Source organism: Bos indicus, chromosome 2 (genome assembly GCF_029378745.1).
Source record: "Bos indicus isolate NIAB-ARS_2022 breed Sahiwal x Tharparkar chromosome 2, NIAB-ARS_B.indTharparkar_mat_pri_1.0, whole genome shotgun sequence".
NCBI classification, from domain to species: domain Eukaryota; kingdom Metazoa; phylum Chordata; class Mammalia; order Artiodactyla; family Bovidae; genus Bos; species Bos indicus.
In genome coordinates this window covers 107,486,265-107,506,649 of record NC_091761.1, presented here as the reverse complement: position 1 = coordinate 107,506,649, position 20,385 = coordinate 107,486,265, and the positions used below count along the sequence as shown (strand labels likewise).

General features: G+C 54.0%; 1 protein-coding gene across 5 annotated transcripts; it reads right to left on the bottom strand.

The window, feature by feature from the left end:
* Positions 1 to 4,729: 4,729 nt before the first annotated feature.
* STK11IP (serine/threonine kinase 11 interacting protein) lies at positions 4,730 to 19,564 on the bottom strand. 5 transcript variants are annotated; one of them, XM_070772958.1, is made up of 26 exons: positions 19,495 to 19,540; positions 19,242 to 19,314; positions 16,351 to 16,556; positions 16,062 to 16,136; positions 15,690 to 15,785; positions 15,203 to 15,310; positions 15,006 to 15,077; positions 13,840 to 13,966; positions 13,475 to 13,578; positions 13,265 to 13,360; positions 12,974 to 13,015; positions 12,643 to 12,789; positions 12,388 to 12,472; positions 11,532 to 11,840; positions 11,184 to 11,389; positions 10,764 to 10,880; positions 10,491 to 10,665; positions 9,969 to 10,022; positions 8,667 to 8,897; positions 8,475 to 8,578; positions 7,462 to 7,559; positions 7,185 to 7,363; positions 6,896 to 6,977; positions 6,621 to 6,691; positions 5,875 to 6,122; positions 4,730 to 5,158 (listed from the first exon to the last, which is right to left on the bottom strand). In XM_070772958.1, exons 2-26 carry the CDS (start codon positions 19,300 to 19,302, stop codon positions 5,009 to 5,011), a joined length of 3,243 nt encoding a protein of 1,080 aa, XP_070629059.1. In that variant the 5' UTR covers positions 19,303 to 19,314; positions 19,495 to 19,540; the 3' UTR covers positions 4,730 to 5,008. The 5 variants fall into 5 exon arrangements, with proteins under 5 accessions (XP_070629059.1, XP_019833090.2, XP_070629052.1 ...); XM_019977531.2 differs by lacking the exon at positions 9,969 to 10,022 and having other exon boundaries at positions 19,495 to 19,548; XM_070772951.1 differs by lacking the exons at positions 19,242 to 19,314; positions 19,495 to 19,540 and adding an exon at positions 16,915 to 18,158.
* Between the last annotated feature and the right edge of the window lie 821 nt (positions 19,565 to 20,385).

Sequence of the window (20,385 nt, the reverse complement as noted above, 5' to 3'; positions counted from 1 at the left end):
TCACCACACTCGACAATGTTGTGACCTGGGTAAGTTATTGATTAGTCTTATCCCCTCACTGTAGATGAAGGAGCCACAGAGCAGTAAGGGCAAGTTGCCTTACTATGGTTAAATAGTGTGATAAGACATAATCCTGGATCTTTCGGATCTAAATCCCCTGTGCCTTTTCATGTATGACCGTCACACATGATGACTCTTGAGTAGGTGAGTGCAAAATACTGCACGCACCCAGAGATGGGCAAAGTAACCACACAGAACAGCAGCTGAGGTTCCAGCCACAGCTAACCAATCTGGACAGGGTCTTCTTAGAAGCCACTGCAGCGTCTTGGCAAAGGAGGACACCACCCTTCACTCCACGTGATGTGACCCGTCAGCAAAGACAATACCTCTCCCATTAAGAGGGAGAGGTTTTCAAGTTGACCTGCTCCCCTTCTTCCAAAGTCTTCACAATCAAAGTTTACATCACTCAGTTTGGCCACTGATCCCCATCCCAAAACCTCATAAAAATGTTTAATATAATTTTTGAATCATAATACATTGAGTTTTAAAATATTTTTCAATAAAAAAGTTTAAAAAAACACCCAATACCACCCCTCTCCTCCATCTACCTTGTCCCATCTTCACCCACCTTTTATTTAATAAAATATTTAATGTGTGTGTGTGCTAAGTCGCTTCAGTTGTACCCAACTGTGTGACTCCATGGACTGAAGCCTGCCAGGCTCCTCTGTCCATGGGATTCTCCAGGCAAGAATGCTGGAGTGAACTACTGTGCCCTCCTCCAGGGGATCTTCCTGACCCAGGGACCGAACCTGCGACTCTTACGTCTAACCTGCCTTGGCAGGCGGGTTCTTGACCACTAGCACCACCTGGGAAGCCCCCAAATGCTTTTATTCCCTCCATAATCTAATACAAATAGAAGCAAATGTGAATGTCTATTTCACCCTCTCTCACCTTGTTTCTACAGAAAATGTGACATAGTGTTGTTATGTACAATTTCAGGGAGCAAATCCTTTCTCTCCATCACCTCAGGCCTGCTCTGCCGGCAAGCCCAAGGCCAAACAGGCAATCGATAAGCACTCGTTGGAAGGGAAAGGCCAGGCTGAATGGCCAAACCTATCCCTGGGGTCAGTTCAGGGTATAGAAGGCAAGTCCTGCTGACTAACACCTATGCATGTGTGCCAGGTGGCAAAGCTGTGGTCCGTCAGAGGAGGAGTAATGTCCCGGCGCCTCCTCCAGGTGGGGTGCAGGGCTAAAGGTCAGATACTCCCAGGAGTGTGATGGCCTCGGGGGACAACCAGCACCTCTGTCCTCTGGCTCACCAACCAGCATCCCCAGGACAAAGAGTGCAGAGGACTTGTTAAATTGTTACAGAAAACAAAAACAAGCCCAGAGATTTTAAGCAGGAGGAAATGGATGAAGCTTTTCTTTCAGGTCCCCCAGCCTCACACCGCTTTCCAGGTCACTCTGAGATGACTGGAGATTATTCTACCCCATCCGGACCATGACCCAATGGGGCTTCTGGGAATGTGCTTGTCCACGGACCCGGCCTCCCTGAAAGGCAACTCTGGGCCGGCAGCTGGGGAAGGCCTTCGGCAGGACCAGCACGGACTCCTGTTTGCAGATGGTGCCAAATCACTAATGGGGAAGGGGGTGTGCTCACTGCCAAGAAAGTGGACTAGTATTTTTGGGAAGTTTTAATTTGCATCAATTAAAAATTCAGGCCAGCTCTGAGCAAAACAGAAGTAGGTGAACTTATTTCCTGAACCTCTGCACTGTCTTCCCTGGGCCCCCTCCAGCCTCTGCAGGCCTGTCAGTGAGGGATCCTCCACTGGCCAGCATTTCCCAACAGGCCAGTTCTCAGATTCACACGATTTTACCCCCACTGTCCTGCCAGTACACACTAGGGCCCTGCAGGGAAGGGAAGACAGAAACCATCTGGCTCCAAGAAACAGGAAAAACCCGTCTCTGGAGCCTCAGCACCAGCCTTCAGGTCTGGGTCACGTCTATACACTGAAGGCTCTTTCTTGAGCTTATCAGCTCTGTATCTTTTGACCAAAGGAATATGAGAAACGCCTGGGAAGATGAGATGCTTTAAGCAATGCACGGAATGTAGTAAGCGCTCACTAAGCTATGGCATCTTGTTACAGGTGAGGATTGTTTAGGGGTGTTCCTCTGTAAATTTCCAAACCTTAAGTCCTGGCCCCACCACGCCCACCCTGCCGTCCTGGCCCAGAGAGCAGCTGTTTCATGGGGGTCATTCATGAGTACTGGAGAACCTCTCTTGAGGTATGCTCTAATGGGCTCTGCGGTAGAACCTGTGTTCTTTTAACCCCTGCTGAGTGAACGGACGAATGAACGCATCCCATCAGTGGATTTATGAATGAGTATGTAATGCACTTGCTTCAGGAGACAGACGATGCTGACCCACACAGAGGTCAGGAAAGGCAGAGCTGCCAAGAGTGACCCTAACTACCCTAAATGCCTTCTCCCCGCTGGGGCCCAGCAGTTCTTCTCCCTCCTCAAAATCCAAGGATCTGGAGACAGGACTTTCAGCCATTCATGAGGAGGGCCTGAGGCTGAGTGACCGTAGTTCCATTCTCCCAGGACCCAGAGTTTGCAGAGGGCTGGCTGGGTCAAGGATGGGTCCAGACCCCAGAAGAATTTGTCTGCTCCCTGCCCCCCAAGCCTTAGGAGCACCTGGGGGTGCTTTTTCCTCTATAACTCATCTTTGTAATGAGTCCCCACTTCTAACCAATAGAAGAGTTAGCCTAACATTCCAGTGAACTCAGTCCAGTGATTTAAACACAATCGGTTCGACTTAAACTTGCTTGCTTCCCCACATGGGGGCCAGGCCTATCCCGTTCTGCAGTGGCCCCTGCACACTCTCCAGCACCCTCTCAGCTGGCCTCTGGGCCCCACTACGGGCCCACAGGATCTTCTGGGCCAGCTTCCTCCTCCAGTCAAGGAACACCTGAGCAAGTGTCATCAGCCCTATTCTTTTTTCACTTTTATTGGTGTGTAGTTGATTTACAGCATTGCGTTAGCTTCAGGTGTAAAGTGCATCAGTTATATACATATGCATCTCCATTATTTTTCAGATTCTTTTCCCACATAGGCCATTACAGTTTGAGTTCCCTCCGCTATACAGCAGATCCTTATTATCTATTTTGTATATAGGAGTGTGTGTATCAGTCTCAATCTTCCAATTTATCCCTCCCACTGCTTTCCCCCGGTCACTGAACATTTTTTTTCTACATCTGTGACTCTATTTCTGTTTTGGAAGTAAGCTCATTTGTACCGTTTTTTTAGATTCCACATAAAAGTAATATCATACAGTATTTGTCTCATACTTCACTATGACAATCTCTAGGTCCATCCATGTCGCTGCAAATACTGTTATTTCATCCTTTATATGGCTGAGTAATATCGCATTGTATATATGTACCATGTCTTCTTTATCCATTCCTCTGTTAAAGGACATTTACACTGCTTTGCTGACACCCCAGGTTTGAAGTCATTTGAGCCTGGACATCATCAGGTGTCCTCTACTTACTGACGGGATCATGGCCAGTCATTCACCTCCTCACAGCCTCAGTTTCCTCACCTGTAACAAGATGCCACTGTCTCCCAGGACCTCTGCATGGAGCAGACTATCAGCACGGAACTCAGTGCCTGGCACGTACATGCTCCCAAAATGAAACCCATCTGTTAGTTCTCAAAACCACACACACACTCAGCCCAAGCCGGGCTCAGGAGTTCAAAGGGAGTCCCCAACACTCCCTTCTCAAGTCCTCTCACAGGACCCCTGTACACAAATATATGGGTACCACCACTCCCCTTGGGTTATTCTTGCATGCAGGAAACAGATCCCTACTCAGACTGCCTCAAGTCAGAGCAGGGGTGTATGCAGAGAAGACCCTTTCAGTGCCTCATATCTGGCTCAAATTAGCTAAAGCCAAAAAGAAACGAACAGGTCTCCTTTGGCTCACATAACCTAAAATTCCAGGGTTATGTGCCTCTGGGCACAATCTGACCCCAGGACTCCATGGACACCACCCACACCTGGCCTCACTCACCCCACCTACCTCAGCTCTGACTCCCTCTCTCGGCCTGGTTACTCCCCTTTCACGATCAGCAGCTGCAGGTCTATTCTCTCAGCAGCCCTCCTGGGAGAAACCTGCCTCTTTCTTGGATGTTCTGGCAAAAAGCCAGGCCTGAGGCCTGGGAGGCCAAACCATGGGCATTCCTGAACCACTCACCATGGCTGTGGAGACACAGGTAAAGCAGTGGGGTCAACCCACCCAGGCCCTGAGCTGAACAAAGCAGTGCAGGAGAGAAGAAGGCAGGGATGGAAACCCCCAGATACCTGCCCGCCTGCCCTCCCTCCACAGCCCGGCTCTACACACCCGCTCCCCAGTCACACTCCTTTCCAGCTTGCACCACCAGTGGCCTGAGATGCTCGTTAGTCCCCAGCTGAAACTCGAGAGAGTGGGAACCTAACTGGCCCAGCTGTTGGCTGGGCAGGGATTTCCTCGCCAGGTCACATGACAGGCGCTGCTGGCTGAGGACGAGTACCCGTGGGTAGGAGTCCAACTTGATCCCATCGGTGGAGCCAAAGCAGGGTTGGAAGATGGTTAGTGTCGCAGTTCAAATGAGGTTGCCTGGCTGGTCCATTATGGAAGAGCCACGGGCAGGGCAGTTTCTGTAAGAAGTGGGAGGACACCAGGCCTCACAAGTGACACATCCAGGTGCCCCTAGGGCATCTGGAATGGAAACAGCTTTATTGATACCTGAGGAAAGCACAGGAGAAACACTCCTGACCACTTGGCCCATCCCCTGGGGCCAGGTCAACTAGTCCCTGCCAGACTAGTCCTCTCACCCTGCCCGTGCGCTGGGGGTCAGCTGGGGCCTTGCTGGCCAGTGCCCAGACGAGTCAGTGGCCAGAGTCTGGAGAGAGGACATCTGTAGCGGTGGCTTCTACGGCAGGGGCGGGGCGAGCCCAGCAGCCTCACTGGTCAAGATCCAGAGCCTCCTGGGTCACAGTTCGGAGTCCGATGGAAAACAGCTCTTCCCAGGGCTTCCGGATCCAGGCCAGCAGGGCCGTCAGCTGATCCGGACACACAACGCGGAGTGCCCAGAAGCTCTCCAGCCGGGACACCTGGCATACAAGCAGCAGTGAGGTGAGACACACGAGGGCCGTGCCCAAGCAGCGGGGCAGGCGGGTCTCAGGAGGACCCACTGCCCCTCCCGGTTCAAGGCCTCTTCTCGACCCCAGGCCTGTCTCTCTCCGGAAAAGATCCTGACTCTGAGCTTTTAAAACAGAACCCAATTGGCACTGATGGATGACCCCACAAAAGAGCTTTCTCGTTTACCACTTTGTGTCTTTAATCCTTCCTGCTTTCAGACTCTCAGTTCTAGAGTCAACTCCAAGGAGTCGCTGGGACTTAGTTCCTGGCTCTGTCATTTATGACCTGGGCCCGCTGGTTAACATCCCCCCAGCCCCAGAGTCCTCAACTGTAACTGAGCTAAAAACCATACTGCCTCCTCACGTAGAGGCTGTAAAAATCACACGGCTGGCGCACAGGCCCAAAGAGACACAAACTCCAAGTGGCGGCTGCTTCCTCAGGGCCTCCGAGCTCACGCAAGGCTGGGCTTCAAGGGCACAGTGTTCCCACCGCCCGTAACTGCTTCCTCGCTACTGTTCACACCCCACAATAGGCTCCCAGGTCCCAGCACCCTGTTCTCTGCGTTCCCTGCCATCACGACTGCCTGTGGTTAGGTTCCCTAGAGCCCAGATCCTAGACTTCCTAGACCCACCTGCCGCACCGCCCCTCACCACCCCCTCCCCACCCCTCTCTCTCGTTCGCTCCACACCTCGTCGTAGAAGACCAGCCGCAGAGCCTCTGGGGCCACGCGATACAGCAGCACAGAGCTCAGGCTGCTGAGGGGCTGCTGCTCCCTGACGCTCACTGAGGGGCCTGGCCCGGGGGGTGGGGCCTTCTCAGATGCTTCGCCAGACGCTGCTGGAGGAGGGGGCTCTGCCTGGGACCCTGCAGGGTCCTCATCTAACAGGTACAGGGTGGACAGAGTCAGCAACAGGGACACAGGGCAGGTAGCCGGTCCTAGGGTACAAGAGACAGGGTGAGGCCCAGAGAAGGCCATGGAAGAGCCAGATCCCCGGGCTGGTGTCCCAGTGCTGCTCGGAGAGGAGGAGTGACCACAGTGAGGCGGCCACAGCAAGGCCTGTGCCTCTGGGGACCACAGTTCTCACTTTCCCAAACTCCAGGGATCTCTAGCCTCCAAAACCTCTGAGGCCCAAGTCAGAGAGAACCTGCCCCACTCCCACCCCTACATCAGAAAGATGCACCCACTCTCCCCTTCACCAAAAGGGTAGGATAGGGCAGACTGAGATGATCTGCTCTACTTCCCACAAAGCCTGGGCCCCAAAGCAAAGATTCCTGAGCAACAAGACACCCCATGGCATGCCCTGGACCCTCCAGAGAGGCCGGGACACTGAGACTGCTACTGGGTGGAAGTCTACATCCTGGCACTGAATTACTACAAAGGCACGAAGAGGCGCCAAGGGGCTGGACGGCTGGAAGGCCCGGGCCAGATCTCACCTTCAACCAGGAACACTCGAAGGTAGAAGAACCGGGGAGGCTCCGAGGAAGACTCTGTCTTCAACAGTGGCCTAGGGAGAAGGCAGCAGGCCCAGGAAGGAGCGGTCAGCCACGGGGTGGGAAGAGCCACAGTGGGGTGGAGTGAGGAGAAGGCCAGGCCCAGGTCAGGAGGCGCGGGCACTCAAGATTCCACCCGGGGCTTGTGAGTGGAGGGGCTGTGCTCCACGAGCAGCTGTCTGGGCCTCAGCCTGGCCTCAGCCCCCTCCTCAACTCACCAGAGCCTGTGCTTAGGGGTCACCTCCTCCTCCGTGGCGCTGAAACTGCTCCTCCGTGTTGGGGGCAGGGACTGCAAGACATCTGGACAGAGCCAGCCGGGGACAGGGAGCCCTCAATGACTCCGGCTCTTCCATCCCAACCTCTCCACACCTTCCCATCCTCCATGCTGCAGAACTTCCAAGAGGGATGGGTCCTGTTACCCGTCTGTCTTCACTGCGGGCGCCACACGTGGCACTGCGGTCCACAGCCCCCGGCCCCAGCCTCCCTCCTCCCCCTGCCCCTTCTCACCGGTGAGCTCCTCCAGGAAGGCCCGGCAGCGCTTGGCCTCTCGGGGCAGCAGGACACAGGCCCCTGACCCAGCTGCCCACTCCAGCCGCAGGCTCTGTCCTGCCAGGCCCAGCTCTATGTGCCGCAGATCCTGCAGGGGAACGGCCAGGGCCGGCTGCAGCCAGCTAGCTGGGGGCCCGCTGTGGAGACGGGGAGGGCAGAGTGGCAGGAAAGAGTGAGAGCAGAGTCAGAGCATGGGGGCCCGGACCCTTCCCTGGCAGCAGCCCCACCCACTCACCAGATCTCCCCTGTCACCTTCAACACGTAGAACCTTTGGTCAGACACAACCACGAGACACAGAAACTCCCCAGGGTGGCCTGCCAACGCCAGCGGCACCTAAGGGGAAGAGGAGGTTGGCAAGAAACAGAGAGGACTAGAGAGGCGGCCGGCAGATTGAGGGGACACCAAGGTGTCCTGGGGATACTGCTCAGCCATCCGGCACCTCCGTCAGCCTCGCTCTCTAGCCCACAGCCCCGCCTACACTCGGACCCACGTCAGGCTCTGAGCAGGTCTCCCTGACCGCCATCTCACCCCCTCCAGCCCACCCTCTGAGAGGACGACTGCCCCCAAATACAAAACCCACCACCACTCCCCAGATCCCCAGACTTCAGAGGCGCCAGAGGCCGTGGGATCAAGTCCAAGCTACGCGGCAGACACCAGATGATGCTTCCAGGCTCCTCTCAGGACACCTGCCCCGCTCACCCTGGCTGCGCTGCTCAGTCACTTCTCCCCACGAGCTCCTCTCAGGCTTTAGAGCAGTTGCTGCCTCCTTTCCCTAGAACACTCTTTTTCTCCCTCCCGTCACTCATCCCGCAGGAAGGAGAGGCTTCCCAGGCCCCCACAGGCTGGATCACATGCCTATCAAGGACCTGAGCCTGATTCCGGCACAGGCACACCTCATCGTGGCTGCCTGTTCCTCACACCAGGAGGGACAATGGAGAGCAAGACTGCGGTACTCTAGGCCCTCGGTGTCCCACAAGCGCTCACAGATCCAGAGGCTGCGCCAGACAGCCCGCAGACACTGGCTCCCATGTGTGCCCCACACCCTGTGAGGTGAGCAGGGTCCTCCCCATGGGAAAGGGGAGACTTCGGAGGTGCAAACACCAAGGAGCAGGTCCACAGCCACACTGAGAGTCACTGCCGGCATTCAAACTGGAAGCCGAGCCTCGTGGCTCCAGAGTGACTGCCCAGACAGTTTGCTGTGCTGGAAACAGGCAGGGGGGCACAGGGCAGGGCCAGGCTGGCACAGACCTTGAGGCAGCACTGGAACTCCTCCTGGGCATCGGTGAACACCTCGACGTCCAGGAAGAGCCGGAGTCGGTGGTCCACGGAGCGGAGGCCACAGCGCTCAGGGGCTGGGGGTGAGTGGTGGGCCATCAGCCTGCCCGGGCCACTCCAACACCCCTCCCCCCCCACCACCTGTCTCTGTTCGCCTAGACTCACGCGGGCTGAGGCTCCAACTGTGGTGGTCATGGGAGGCCAGGGCTTGGGATGGGGCACTGCCAGCCCCATTGCTGGGGTCACTGTGGCCAGGAGGGTCGTGGACAGTGCTCAGGGACTGCGAAGGGGCCATGGATTGCTCTTCCTGTCTCCGCTCCCCACTGGGGGTTCCCGGGGACACGGCCAGAAGAACCACATGATCACTGCCACAGTATGGACACACAGCAGATGATTCTGGAGGGGGGATGGACACAGCTCATCAACCACACACATACACACACATAACATCCTTCCCCCCGACCCCGCCCCACTGTGCTCACAATACTCCCTCCAAACTCTGGGACTCACCTGGGCCCCATCTCTAGCTTCACATGCTCCCCGTGCTCCCACCCGACCTGATGCCCTCAGCAGACCAAACTGCTGACCAATCACTCCCCATCCCAGTGACAGATGAGCAGGCCCACAAGCTCAATACACCTGCCTTCTCATTTCAGGAGGCCCTTTCAGAGAGGGCCACACCCACTCAGGCCCTGCTGAAGGCCCCTTCCACAGCCCTGGGCTGGGCATGTACTTGAAGTCTGAGAGCCCGAAAACAACAGATAAGGGTCCAATTCCAGGTTCTCTGTGCTTGGTTCCCCATCTGTGAGATGGGAATGATGACAATCCTAGAAGGTTGTCAGGACGAGTGAACTGAATTGGGTAAAGAAACCTGACACAGATCAGCGACGAGACAAGAGACACTCTTTGAGTAGCTATGACATGCTGGAACGTGCTAGACCCTTCGACAGCTGTATCGAAACTCTCCTGACCCTATTGTGCAAGTGAGGAAAGCAAAGATGGAGTCACTGATGCGCCCTGTCAAGGCCATATAGCTGGGGTCAAGGTGGCAGCTACTGTGTGTGGAAGACCTCGGCTCTGAGCCAGGCATGGTGCCTGGTGCTGTTCCGTCACACTGAAACCTCCTCACGTCACGGGCCAAGTCCATCCTCTCCTTTGCTCAGAGGAGGAGACTGAGGCTCGGATCAAAAGACAGCGGAGCACAAAGGAATGTACAAGACTAACGCACCACGGAAGGGACACCAGGGCCACACGACCCTTGGAGTACAGATGGGTCTGGGACAGGGCAGGGCTGTTTCTGTTATACACACTGTACTGCTGGGCTTGCAGCTGCCCAGGCAAGTTCAGGTTGGAGAATGAATGAAGAGGGCTCAGTTTCTGAATAAAATTTAAATCCCTATTTCAGCTACTTCCAGGAAAAAAAAAAACACAATTAATAAAAATCAAACATTTCAGTGCAGGTGTTACCAAGAATATTTTTTTCCTCTTCAATGTCTTCAAAGACACGGCTTTTTGACTGGTCTGCAGTGGAAAAATCTGTCATCTTAACAAACAGGGTGTGAAGAAATGCCATGAAGTGTTACTCAAGTGACTCACAGGGTCAGTCAGGGAAGGACAACCTAAGCCCCCTCACACAGCATCCCACTGCGGCTGCCAGACAGCCCAGCACTGCAGAGAGTGCTCGTATGTTTTACGTGGCTTCTGAAATAGTAGCCAAAAAAAAGGAGAGAAATGCTCCAAGTTATGGAAAAATAATGGGTATATTTAAGCAGTTACAGAGATTGTACTTCCTGACTTAAGAGAAAAAGAGGATGTAGTTTTTTTTTGTAAATGTGGCAGGCAGACAATTTTAATTCTTCCTCCAGGCTGAAAAGCTGGCCCCCGCTCCTTTCTTCCCTAGGGCTCCCCCTCCACACTCCCAGCTCAAAGCCATTTTCCCTGAAGCAGCAGGAGGCGCATGGACACTGAGGTCAGGGGCAGGGCTGGTACCTGTCTTCCGGAACAGTGGTCTCCAGCCTTCCTCACCATCCAGCCCCAACCTGGGCTCCTCTGGCTTGAACTCACGGCCACAGCGCAGACACTGGAGTCTGTCCCCTGGAGGGGCCCCCGCTTCCTCAAGCTGATGCTGAGAGGTGGCTGCTGGGGTCAGCACAGCTAGCAGCTCCTGAGACAGGGTGGGCCAGACACAGCCGTGAGCAGGACCCGAGTCCTCAGGCTTCCAGCCTCCCCCAGCTGCCTGGGCCCCGCGCTAGGTTCCATCACCTGGACAGCCGCCTGGGCATCCGGCTCCAGCACCACGTAGCGACGCAGCTGCCGGTCGGGGCAAATGTAGGAGAAGCGGAGAACAAGGATGGGGCCCTGGGGTTGTGGATCTGAACTCTACACAGGAAGAGGTGGTCAGTGGGATTAGGGTTATGCTGAGAGTGTGATGCAAATGATCGCTCTAGATTCCACAAAAATGCTTTTGCTGACAGCCATGCTGCAGCCCAGGAGCTCTGCCCCTCGGCCAAGCCTCCAAGCCGCCTGGGGCCTGCCTCTGCCCCCTTAGTGCCCCTCCCCGGCTCCAAGCGCAGTGGCAGAGTATGGGAAACCCCGGCCCGGTGCCTGACCAGGTTGTTAAGAGTCAGTTCCAGAAAAAAAAGCCTAGCACCCCTCCCAGAAGCCCTGGTCCTTACCACTCACCTCAGGCACCTGCTCGCTCTGGGTCTGGGTCTCTGCCTCTACCTCAGCTGCCTCCAGACTCCGGAGCTCAAGCCGTTGCAGGGTTCGAGCTGCTTGGAGTTCCACCTCAAACAGGTGGCCCGTAGTGACCCAGAGAAAGCACTCCCTGCCCCGCACGCCCTCGGGCCCCTCTAGGGGACACACCAATATGGGCCGGCAGAGCTCCACTGAGGAGAGACGGAGAGTGGGACACCGTGATGCGGCCCCTGTTATGGGGTGGCCGTCCGTCCCCACCCTTGGGCTCTCCCGACTCCCGGACACACGACCACCACCTGGCTCCGGGCCCCCTCACGGCCAGCGAACGCTCACCCTCCACTTCACTCTGCTCCTCTCCTCCCTCCTCTTCTCCCTGCTTCTCCAGCTCCTCTTCTCCCTGCTTCTCCAGATCCTCTTCCTCCCGAGGCTCCGGCTCCGGCCAGACCTCCTCTGCCACTTCCTGTGGAGACTCCTTCTCAGGGGGTGGAGGGCTGGGTGCAGGCCCTGGGCTCGGGGCGTCCGGGGACAGCGTGCTGAGGGCAGAGGCCTCCAGGTGATTCCGATACTGCAGCCAGTCGCAGCCAAACCGCTCCCGAAAGCTGCTCATGAGTTCCAGCTCCCGATGCTGCTGCATAAACCACCCTGGGCAGGTGGGGGAGCACACGGCTTAGCAAGCCCGGCCCCACCATGACCCCCAGCCGCCCCATCTTATGGGCGTGCTCCTCAGGGTGAGGTAAAAAAGGGGGTGTGGCGGCAGGGGACGGCCAGTTCAGAGGGAAGCCGAAGTCTGTCCTTTCGGCAGCAGGTGCTGAAGCGAGTTCTATGCAATGCTGAGGTCACGTGCAACTCAGAAGCACAAAGCGCCTGCCGCTTAGAGAGATTCAAGAGACAGGGCAGCGCATTTAAGGTCTGGAGAGGTACTCTAGTTTAACCCAGCTTTTCCCAAACTGATGGGGCCACAGGATCCTCTCATTATGCGACCCGCTGACATCGAACAAAGATAACGTTCCCTGAAAAACCCTTTGGAAAGTGCTGCCCAGGAGCAGTCTCTTCTCCTTTCCCCAGACTGAAACAGGAAGGATGACGAGGTCCCCGCAATGTTCCACTCCACCAAAAAGAGAAGTCCTCCCAACTAGAAGACTGGAGCACGTGGGACTGAGGCCGGGGGGCTGGGCATGGGCTGACTCACCAGCTGGGGAGGGGTCCAGTGTCCGGGGCTCTGGGTCGGTGTCACTGGGTTCCGAGATACTTGCCCGCCTCACGCGGACTCGGCTCTGAGGTTGGGAGACAGACCCCACATTCTATGAAAGCCAGTGGCCTCCCACCCAACCCACCCAGAACACCCACCCGCAGGCAAGGACATGCCCTGACCACTCCCAGGACCTCTGTAGCCCCCGTAAACACACCCAGGCCCAGGCATGAAGCAGCCTAGGACCCCACTTACCTTCACCTTGCGGAGCGGGGGCTGGGCCACAACGCCCCCTGACGAGGGGCTATCACTCAAGTCAGGGCCACCGGAGGTTTCGATCGTACTCCCCACTGGCCAGGGCGGAGGTGGTACCGAGGTGCTGAGCCCCGAGGACGTGGAGGTCTGGCATGGGACAACAGGAAGGAGACAGAGGTCAGAGCCAGGGCGCACCCCTCTTCCACCCATGCTCACTGAGAGACGGGGCCTACCTTCCAGCTGATCGGACAGACCCTTCCTGGACACCCCCCTGTTTCCCTTGGCTAGCGCCCTTCCTTCACCTCCGCCCCGTCACTCCCGCCACACGAACCTGTAAATCAGTCAGTGACAAGGCCTTTCCATCGAGAAGGAACTGAGCAGAGATAAAAGGGGAGGGCGGAGTCGGTGGGAGCACACACTCTGGGGAGCCCCTAGCCAGGGTTGGGAGCCCTCCTAGTCCTGTAAGGACCAGCAGCTTCAGTGAGGGGGAAAGGCATAATAAGCCAGCAGCCTGAGGCCTCGGTCCCTCACCAACGGATGTGGGGAAAGGCAAGAGCATGCAGGGGTGAAGGAGGCCTAGGCAGGAAAGGGAACGCAGAGCGGGCATGGGCAGACCACTCACCCCAGCAGCAGTGTCCCTGGCACGGGACGACAAGTACCGGGCGGTGGCCACTCGGTGCTCAGGGTGGAACCACAAAGGGTTCCCCTCCAGGTAGAGCTGGGCACAGGAAGAGGTGACTGAGGTGGGCCTGGAGCCTCCTTATATGAGTAAGGGGGCTGACCAACTCAGCACGGGGGGAGGAGGGCATGAAGCCCGCTGCCTGGTCCTCACCTTGCGCAGCTCTGTCAGCAGCCACAGCGGTGCCAGCTCCCTGTGTCTCTCCAGCAGGTTGTAGGCCACATCCAGGTGCCGCAGGTTCCGCAGCTGTTCCAGGCCTGGGGCAGAGATGAGAGGAGAGGTGTGAGCAAGGCTGTGGGTGAGCAAGGGTGGAGGGGCTGGGGTGGGGTGGAGTGGAGTAGAGGGGGCGTGCCGGGGGAAGGCATGGCAGAAAGGCCAGCCTGGGCATCCCACACCTGTCTGAAGGCTGCAGGAGGCTCTGGTAGGCACATGGATCCCAGGCCACCCTGAGTCTCATACTGCCCCCATTCCTTTCCATGCTGGACTGCTCCCCTGCCCCAGCATACTCCCCCACTCACCATGAAGGCTCTGGAGCTCATTGCCCCGCAGAATCAGGGTTCCCAGAGCAGCCCCTGAGGGTCCCATTTTTGGCACCAAACGCAGGTGGTTATAAGAGATGTCCAGGTGACAGAGCTCAGACAAATCCTGGGAGGGGATGGAGGGGGGCAGTAACAGTCTCTCCTTGATCACACTCTGGCCAGGCTTCTCTGAATCCTCTTCTTGACTAGGCCTCAAACTTGGCCTACAAAGACTACAGAGTCTCAGCACAAATGATTTCACCTGCCCCTCTATCAACCCCCACATTAAGACGAACAAATGTACCCGTTTCTCACAGCTCTGGAATGATCACCCCAGTCCCCTGACATCACTGCCCAGGAAAACTCAAGGTGGCAGAAGAATTTAGTTTGCTTCAGACAACACCTGAAAGATAGGGCCCGGCTCTCTGCCTCCGTGGGGCTTTGACAAGAGCCAGTTAGCAAACCAGACAGGTTCACATGGACGAACGCCCCTTCCTGTTTTTCGTACACGTCCACTTTGCCAACTTCAGGAGAACCCAACTAGGGTTTGGTCAAAGAGAGAATCTGCCCAAGCCCCCACTGTCCCACTTCCCACTGCCTCATGCTCCCTTGAAAATGCTCACCTCTGCACAAATCAAACTGGAGTTCAGTTCACACAGAAAAGCTTATGACTGATTAAAATAGTTTTACTACTAATTAAATATCACCAATAGTTTTTTGCCATTTTAACCAGAATCCAGCTTTATCTCTGACAGAGAGACATGGGAAAAGGATTCTTCAAGTTCATCATGAAAGCTACCCTTTACTGAGCTAGACCCTGAGCTAAGTAATATCAGATACTCTTCACAATCATTTTCATACTATAAAAGTAGGTACTCCTATGATGTGTACTTTACAGATAAAAAAACTGAGAGGTTAACTAATTTGTCCCATGGAGATTAAGAGTTGAGGTTTGAACACTGGTTTGTCTTATGCCAGAGTCTGTGCCTCCAAAGAGTACTGCCTCCCAGGATGCGACTCCATGGGGAGTAGGGGTGGGGAAGCAGGGGGGTGGCAGGTGGGAGGCCAAGAGCAAGGTGGGAGCAAAAGGAGTCTAGAAGAGAAGGTCTGAGCAGAACAAGTGGAGGCCCAGGTGGCACCCGCCCAGCCAGGCTGTTCATACTCACCATCAGGAAGCCCTTGCAGTCCTGGACTTGATTGTGGCTCAGGTTCAAGAAGCGAAGAGCTGACAAGAGACGCTGAGGGGGGATAGGGATGGGAAGCAGAAAATCAGACGTCCCCAGGCAGCCAACTGGCCCTCCACCCTAAAGGCCCATGCCTGTCGTTCCCCAGTTTCCCAAAGCCCCTCCTGAGGCTCGCTCACCAGGGAGCTGTCTAAGGCGGTCAGGGCATTGTAGCTGAAGTCGGCAGACAGCAGAGCCAGCCAGGGCAGGGCAGAGCAGAGGTCACCACCGCAGGCTGACAGCAGCTCCTGCGCAGACAGGCGGGTGCTATTACCTCCACTCTCCGCCCCCCACCACACCAAGGCCACGCTCTGTCACCTGGCCATGCATTCACTCTATATACTGAGCTCTGTCTGGAGATGCAGACTTAAAAAAAGCCCAATGCCCCCTTCCCAAAAACGTGAGCAGACAGAGCAGCGGGGGAGGTAGACGTGAGAATGTCGAATACAATATGCTCGGTGTGATTTTAAACTAGACAGGCACAGAGGGCTGTGGGAACACAGCAGAGGGAGGGAAGACACTGTCTAGCAGGAGGCAGGGCAGGCTGCAGAGAAGCGGGAACATCAGAGCTTGGTCCTCCACGTCCCTTAGGACAAGGCTGCCGGGCTTGCCCCTGACCTTCCTTACCTCTAATGCCTGGAGGCTCCTGCTGCAGATCAGGGTCTCCAGCTGGGAATAGATGCCACGGAGGCCACGGAGGCAGTGGACGGGGACACCTCGGAGCTGGAGCAAGCGAAGGGAAGGAGGGAGGGAGGGAGACTGAACTTCAGAGGACAGATGTCTCATCCCCACCTCCCAGTGGGGAGGAGGGGAATGATGACAAAGCCACCTATGGTTCAGGGCAGCCTTAAATGGAAGAGTAGGTGGTGCATCACTGAAGAGCAACAAGCACACTTCGGTCTGCCCCCCACACCCCACCAAGAGGCCACTTCCCTGTTCCTGCCCCAAATGTCTGCTCAAGCTGGGTTTTGTGCACCAACATCCCCCAGTGCCCCATACCTCCAGCTGCCGAAGGGACTTGAAGGGAAAAATTTTGATGGGCCCTGAGAGGCCAAGACCTGGGACATGGACCAGCTAAAAAAAAAAACAAAAAAAAAACTACTCAGGTCACTGAGGCCTGGCACATGTCCCTTTCCTTGGCCTCTCTTCCCTAGCACTGCCAAGCACATCTCTCTCCTCACCTGGGTCTGGGCCCTGTAGATTTTGTGCATGCATGCCACACCCCCAACCCCACCTCCACTCTTCTCTTGTGCTCTCAGTACCCCCGACCCCATCGCCACCCCAGAACCTTGAGTGAAAGCGTTTTCTGCAGCACGTCAAAGAGGAACTGAAGCTGGAGGATGATGGGCGAGTCAGCGGGGTGGGACGGCAGAGCCACAAAGCCTGTCTGGCCAGGGCCCCATGGCCCCAGATGCAGCTCAAATACGTGGTTCAGGTGCTGCAATGTGGCAGTCAGCAGGGTCAGAGTGCTATGGCCAGACAGCACCACATCCCCTACAGGGAGAGGGGCAGACAAGAGGAGGACATAAGAAAAGGCTCTTTCCATTTATTCTAAGACTTACGACCCCAGGATACACCCACTCCTATTCATAGACCCGTTCCCATTCTCCACAAGGATCAAACTTCACCACTCTTCCTTGCTCAAGTCTTCATGGCTCTCCTCTATCTTTCAAAACGTCCTAACTTTTCCGCCTGATAGACTGCTTCACTACAAGACTCCAGCTTTTCTAAATTTCCCTTCGTCTTCTGCTCAAAAGAGTCTGGCATACTCATAGTGCTGGCAACAGCACTGGTTTGCAGCTTCCTCATTTTCTGACACACCCCCTTCCACTCTGCCCAGCCCAAGACCCACCTTCTCCAGGAAGCTTTCTCAGCATGCACCGCTGCTGAACTCTTCACCGTAATTACTCACTTTATATGAGAGTGAACGAGAAGTTTTATCTGTATTTCTTTGTCTCATTGTACAAGGAACATGTGCACTTACAGAAACTTTCAAACAACACTAAAATGCATGTCAAAAAAGTAACCACTCATTTAAGCACTAAGATATTGCTACTGCTCTCCACGTTAAAACTGCCTTCTCTTGTCCTTGAGGGCATCTTCTGGTATTCATTACTGCATCTAAAAAAATACAGCTACAAGGTCCTACTGTACAGAGCAGGGAGCTATATTCAATACCTTGTGATAAACCACAGTAGAAAAGAATAGAATGTATATGTGTGTATAACTGAGTCACTTTGCTATACAGCAGAGCTTGGCATAACACTGTAAATAAATTATACTTCAATAAAAATAAGTACAAGTGCAACTACAAGGTAGGTACAAAGATTTTTAAGTTTCTTGGAAAAAATAAGGATTGACTAGAACGATTTTGCAGAAATAATACAGAGAGATCCCCATACCCTTATTTGTAACCACCAATGGTTTTATTTTATGTGGAGTACAATATCAAAATCAGGAAATTAGCATTGTGGAAAAGGTGTATAGTTCTATGCCATTTTGTTACATGTAGATTCCTGTAACTACTACAATCAAGATATAAAACTATTCCATCACTGCAACACTCTCCCTCCTGCTACACCTTTAGTCACTTGCGTGCCTGTGTGCATGGACTCACACACACACACACCCCCATCAGCCCTAACCTCTGGAACAAAGTCAGATTCTTGCTAAATAAGTTATCAAATCCTACACCCTTGTATGAAGGATTTTCTATGTACTAGACAGTAAGGATAGATACAGATAAGGTTCAAGGACTCTCCCTACCCCGAAAGAGCCTCCCAGTCTAGAAGAGGAGGTAAGACATGTGCACAGTTAATACTACAAGCCAGAAAGTAAAAATGCTATACAGATACCATCAACAGGAGTGCAGAGAGATGAAAAGGTAGCTAACATTGAATAATATGTGCCAGACACACGTTATTTCATTTAAACTTCACCAAAATCTCCTAAAAAGCACTGTCAATACCATCTTACAAATATGGGAACTGGAGCGCAGAAAAGTTAAGAATCTCAATTGAGATCATAAATCTGATAGGAAGTTGTTACTTCCATCTGTTCTCAAAGTCAGCCAGAATTTCTACAACTAAGGCCAACCATTATTGAACAACTACAATGGCTCCACTGTGCCTAGGCTCAGAAAAAAGAAACTAGAATAATTACTACCAATTTTGAGTGCTTACTATATATGCAATCACTGTTCTAAATGCTTTATATGAATTAAAATGAATCCCCATAGCAATCTTTCAGTTAAGTACAATCCTTATCCCATTTTGCTGGTGAGGAAGATCTAAGGCTCAGAAAACTTGAACAATTTGGTCATGTTTGAAAGAGCTGGGATTCCAACCCAGGGGCTTTTAATTATCCTATACTTCATGCTTTGCCACTGTCAACTACAAAGTGGCACTCGCCATTGGCACTTGTCATCCACCTCTACAAGGATTAAATCATGTGCTACTGCAGCTGCTGATTCTGGACACCCCCTGAAAAGTTTAGGGTGGAGAGCAGAAATGAGGAGCTCGGTGCTCTGGAACAACAACAACAAAAACCTAGCAGATAGTTACATATTTTCAGGAGCCAATTTTATTATGAGCCCAATTCTTCTGTATCTCTTTACATCTAGCACTCCTCATAAAAACACTAACATCCTTCGTGGTGACAACTGCTGCTCATCACTAGCAGAAACGGTCTGCAAAAAATATGTGCTTGACAGCATTTACTCTCTCTCCACCAAACTCACATATATACTGACCTTACTCCCTACCTCTTTGGAGCAGTTTCTCAGAGCCATCTGAGATGCTAGCTCATGGGCTATAGTCCTCATTTTGCCCAAATAACGCTTTTTTTAAGTCGGCACCACAGATCAACAATTATGACTAGTCCTTGGTCTAAAAGGGTTTACGGCCAAGTAACGATCACTCCCCTCTCTGAGTATCAGAGAACGCATGAAGCAAGTGGCACCCAAGTTTGGCCTAGAAGGATGGCTAAGGTTTAGACAGTCAAAGACAAAGAGCGACAGAGCGAACAAACTCTGGGAGGAGTAGAGAAATTAATTCTTTGACACCCAAACCCTCGTGACCCTAAACAGCTGTAACCTCATGACTCCTAACGAGGAATGTCTCTGGAACGTAGGAAGTTCCCCCTCTCGCCCAGCCTCAGCCCAACCGGAAGTTCACTCACCGGACTCGCGCAGAAGCCCCGCGAGCTTCCACACCAGAGAGTCCCGCGGGGCGGTCGTCATGGCCACAGGACGCTGGGGGCGGAGCCAGAGAAAGGAGGAAGCGGAAGAGCTTCAGGTGGTAGCAGTGCCAAAACGCCAGGACGTCCGCGCAAACCGAAGCCTCGCGGAGAAAAAAAAGCAAACAAGAGGGCGAGAAAGAGCTCCTCTTTGGTTCCCTTTCAAAGAGCATAAGGCCTGACCAGCTAGACTGACCTTCCTGTGTGATCCTCCCACCAGCTCTACAGCCGGGCGCCTATCAATAATAGACAGGAAGTCCCGCCCCGGAAGAAAGGCGCTCGGAAGGGACGGCCGAAAAGTAAGCCAGAGCTGCCGGAAACCACGCGGTAAGTCGTGTGAACGTGTCGAATGGGGGCGGTGCCCGCTGGTTCGGGCGAAGGCGGTCCTTTCGCGTCTCAGCTGCCGGAGCCCAGACCCCAATCCCAAGCTGGGCCTCCGCCGTCCCTGCCCCTCTGTGGTCCCCGCAAGGCCTGACACAGCCACTGAGCTCGGCTGGGGCCGCTCCGGGTCAGTGAGGAAAATCTGACTCCTTGTTTGCAGACTGGGCGGGGAAGCACAGTTGAGAGAAAAGGAGTTTTCTGTTACTGAGGAAAAGACTCATCCAAACACTCCTTTTTCAGTTAAAGGAGAGCGTGTCCGCCATGGGAGGCAGTTTTTTCACATCTGTGTGAAAGAGCTGGGGCTAGCAGAGGTGCCATTTCTGGGGTCCCTTGGACTCTTTCCTTCATCTTCCTCCAGACTCGCTTTTCTTTTTCCTTCGTGAATATCAGCCTCTCACATTAGCTTCGTAACGCTCCACGTGCACCACGTCCTTTATTTTTCCTTTGTTTCGACTCCTAACACTTGAATTTAAAAGTTATTGTTTCGAGTGTGAAAATGTGAAAATAGATTCACAAAAGCCTATGTTACTTGGGAAGGTCATTCAATTAGTAACCGATAGCCCCAAGACTGCCGACTTCCCATTGTAGCTTTCACCTAATCCCGGTGAAATACAGACGTCGACTACAGAATTAACGAGTAATGCAATGCCTCTTTAACAAAATTTCTTGTTTTCAGGGAGGGTTTTTTGTTTTTTTTAATGTAATG

What these genes read in the sequence shown, in the direction of transcription:
- STK11IP (XM_070772958.1), bottom strand. Translation starts at nt 19,302, where the DNA reads ATGACGACCGCCCCGCGGGACTCTCTGGTGTGGAAGCTCGCGGGGCTT. An exon ending in CCCCGCTCCGCAAGGTGAAG is followed by an intron (nt 12,473 to 12,642) that starts GTAAGTGGGGTC and finishes TCCCAACCTCAG; the next exon opens with AGCCGAGTCCGCGTGAGGCG. An exon ending in CTTCCTGGAGGAGCTCACCG is followed by an intron (nt 6,978 to 7,184) that starts GTGAGAAGGGGC and finishes GGCTCTGTCCAG; the next exon opens with ATGTCTTGCAGTCCCTGCCC.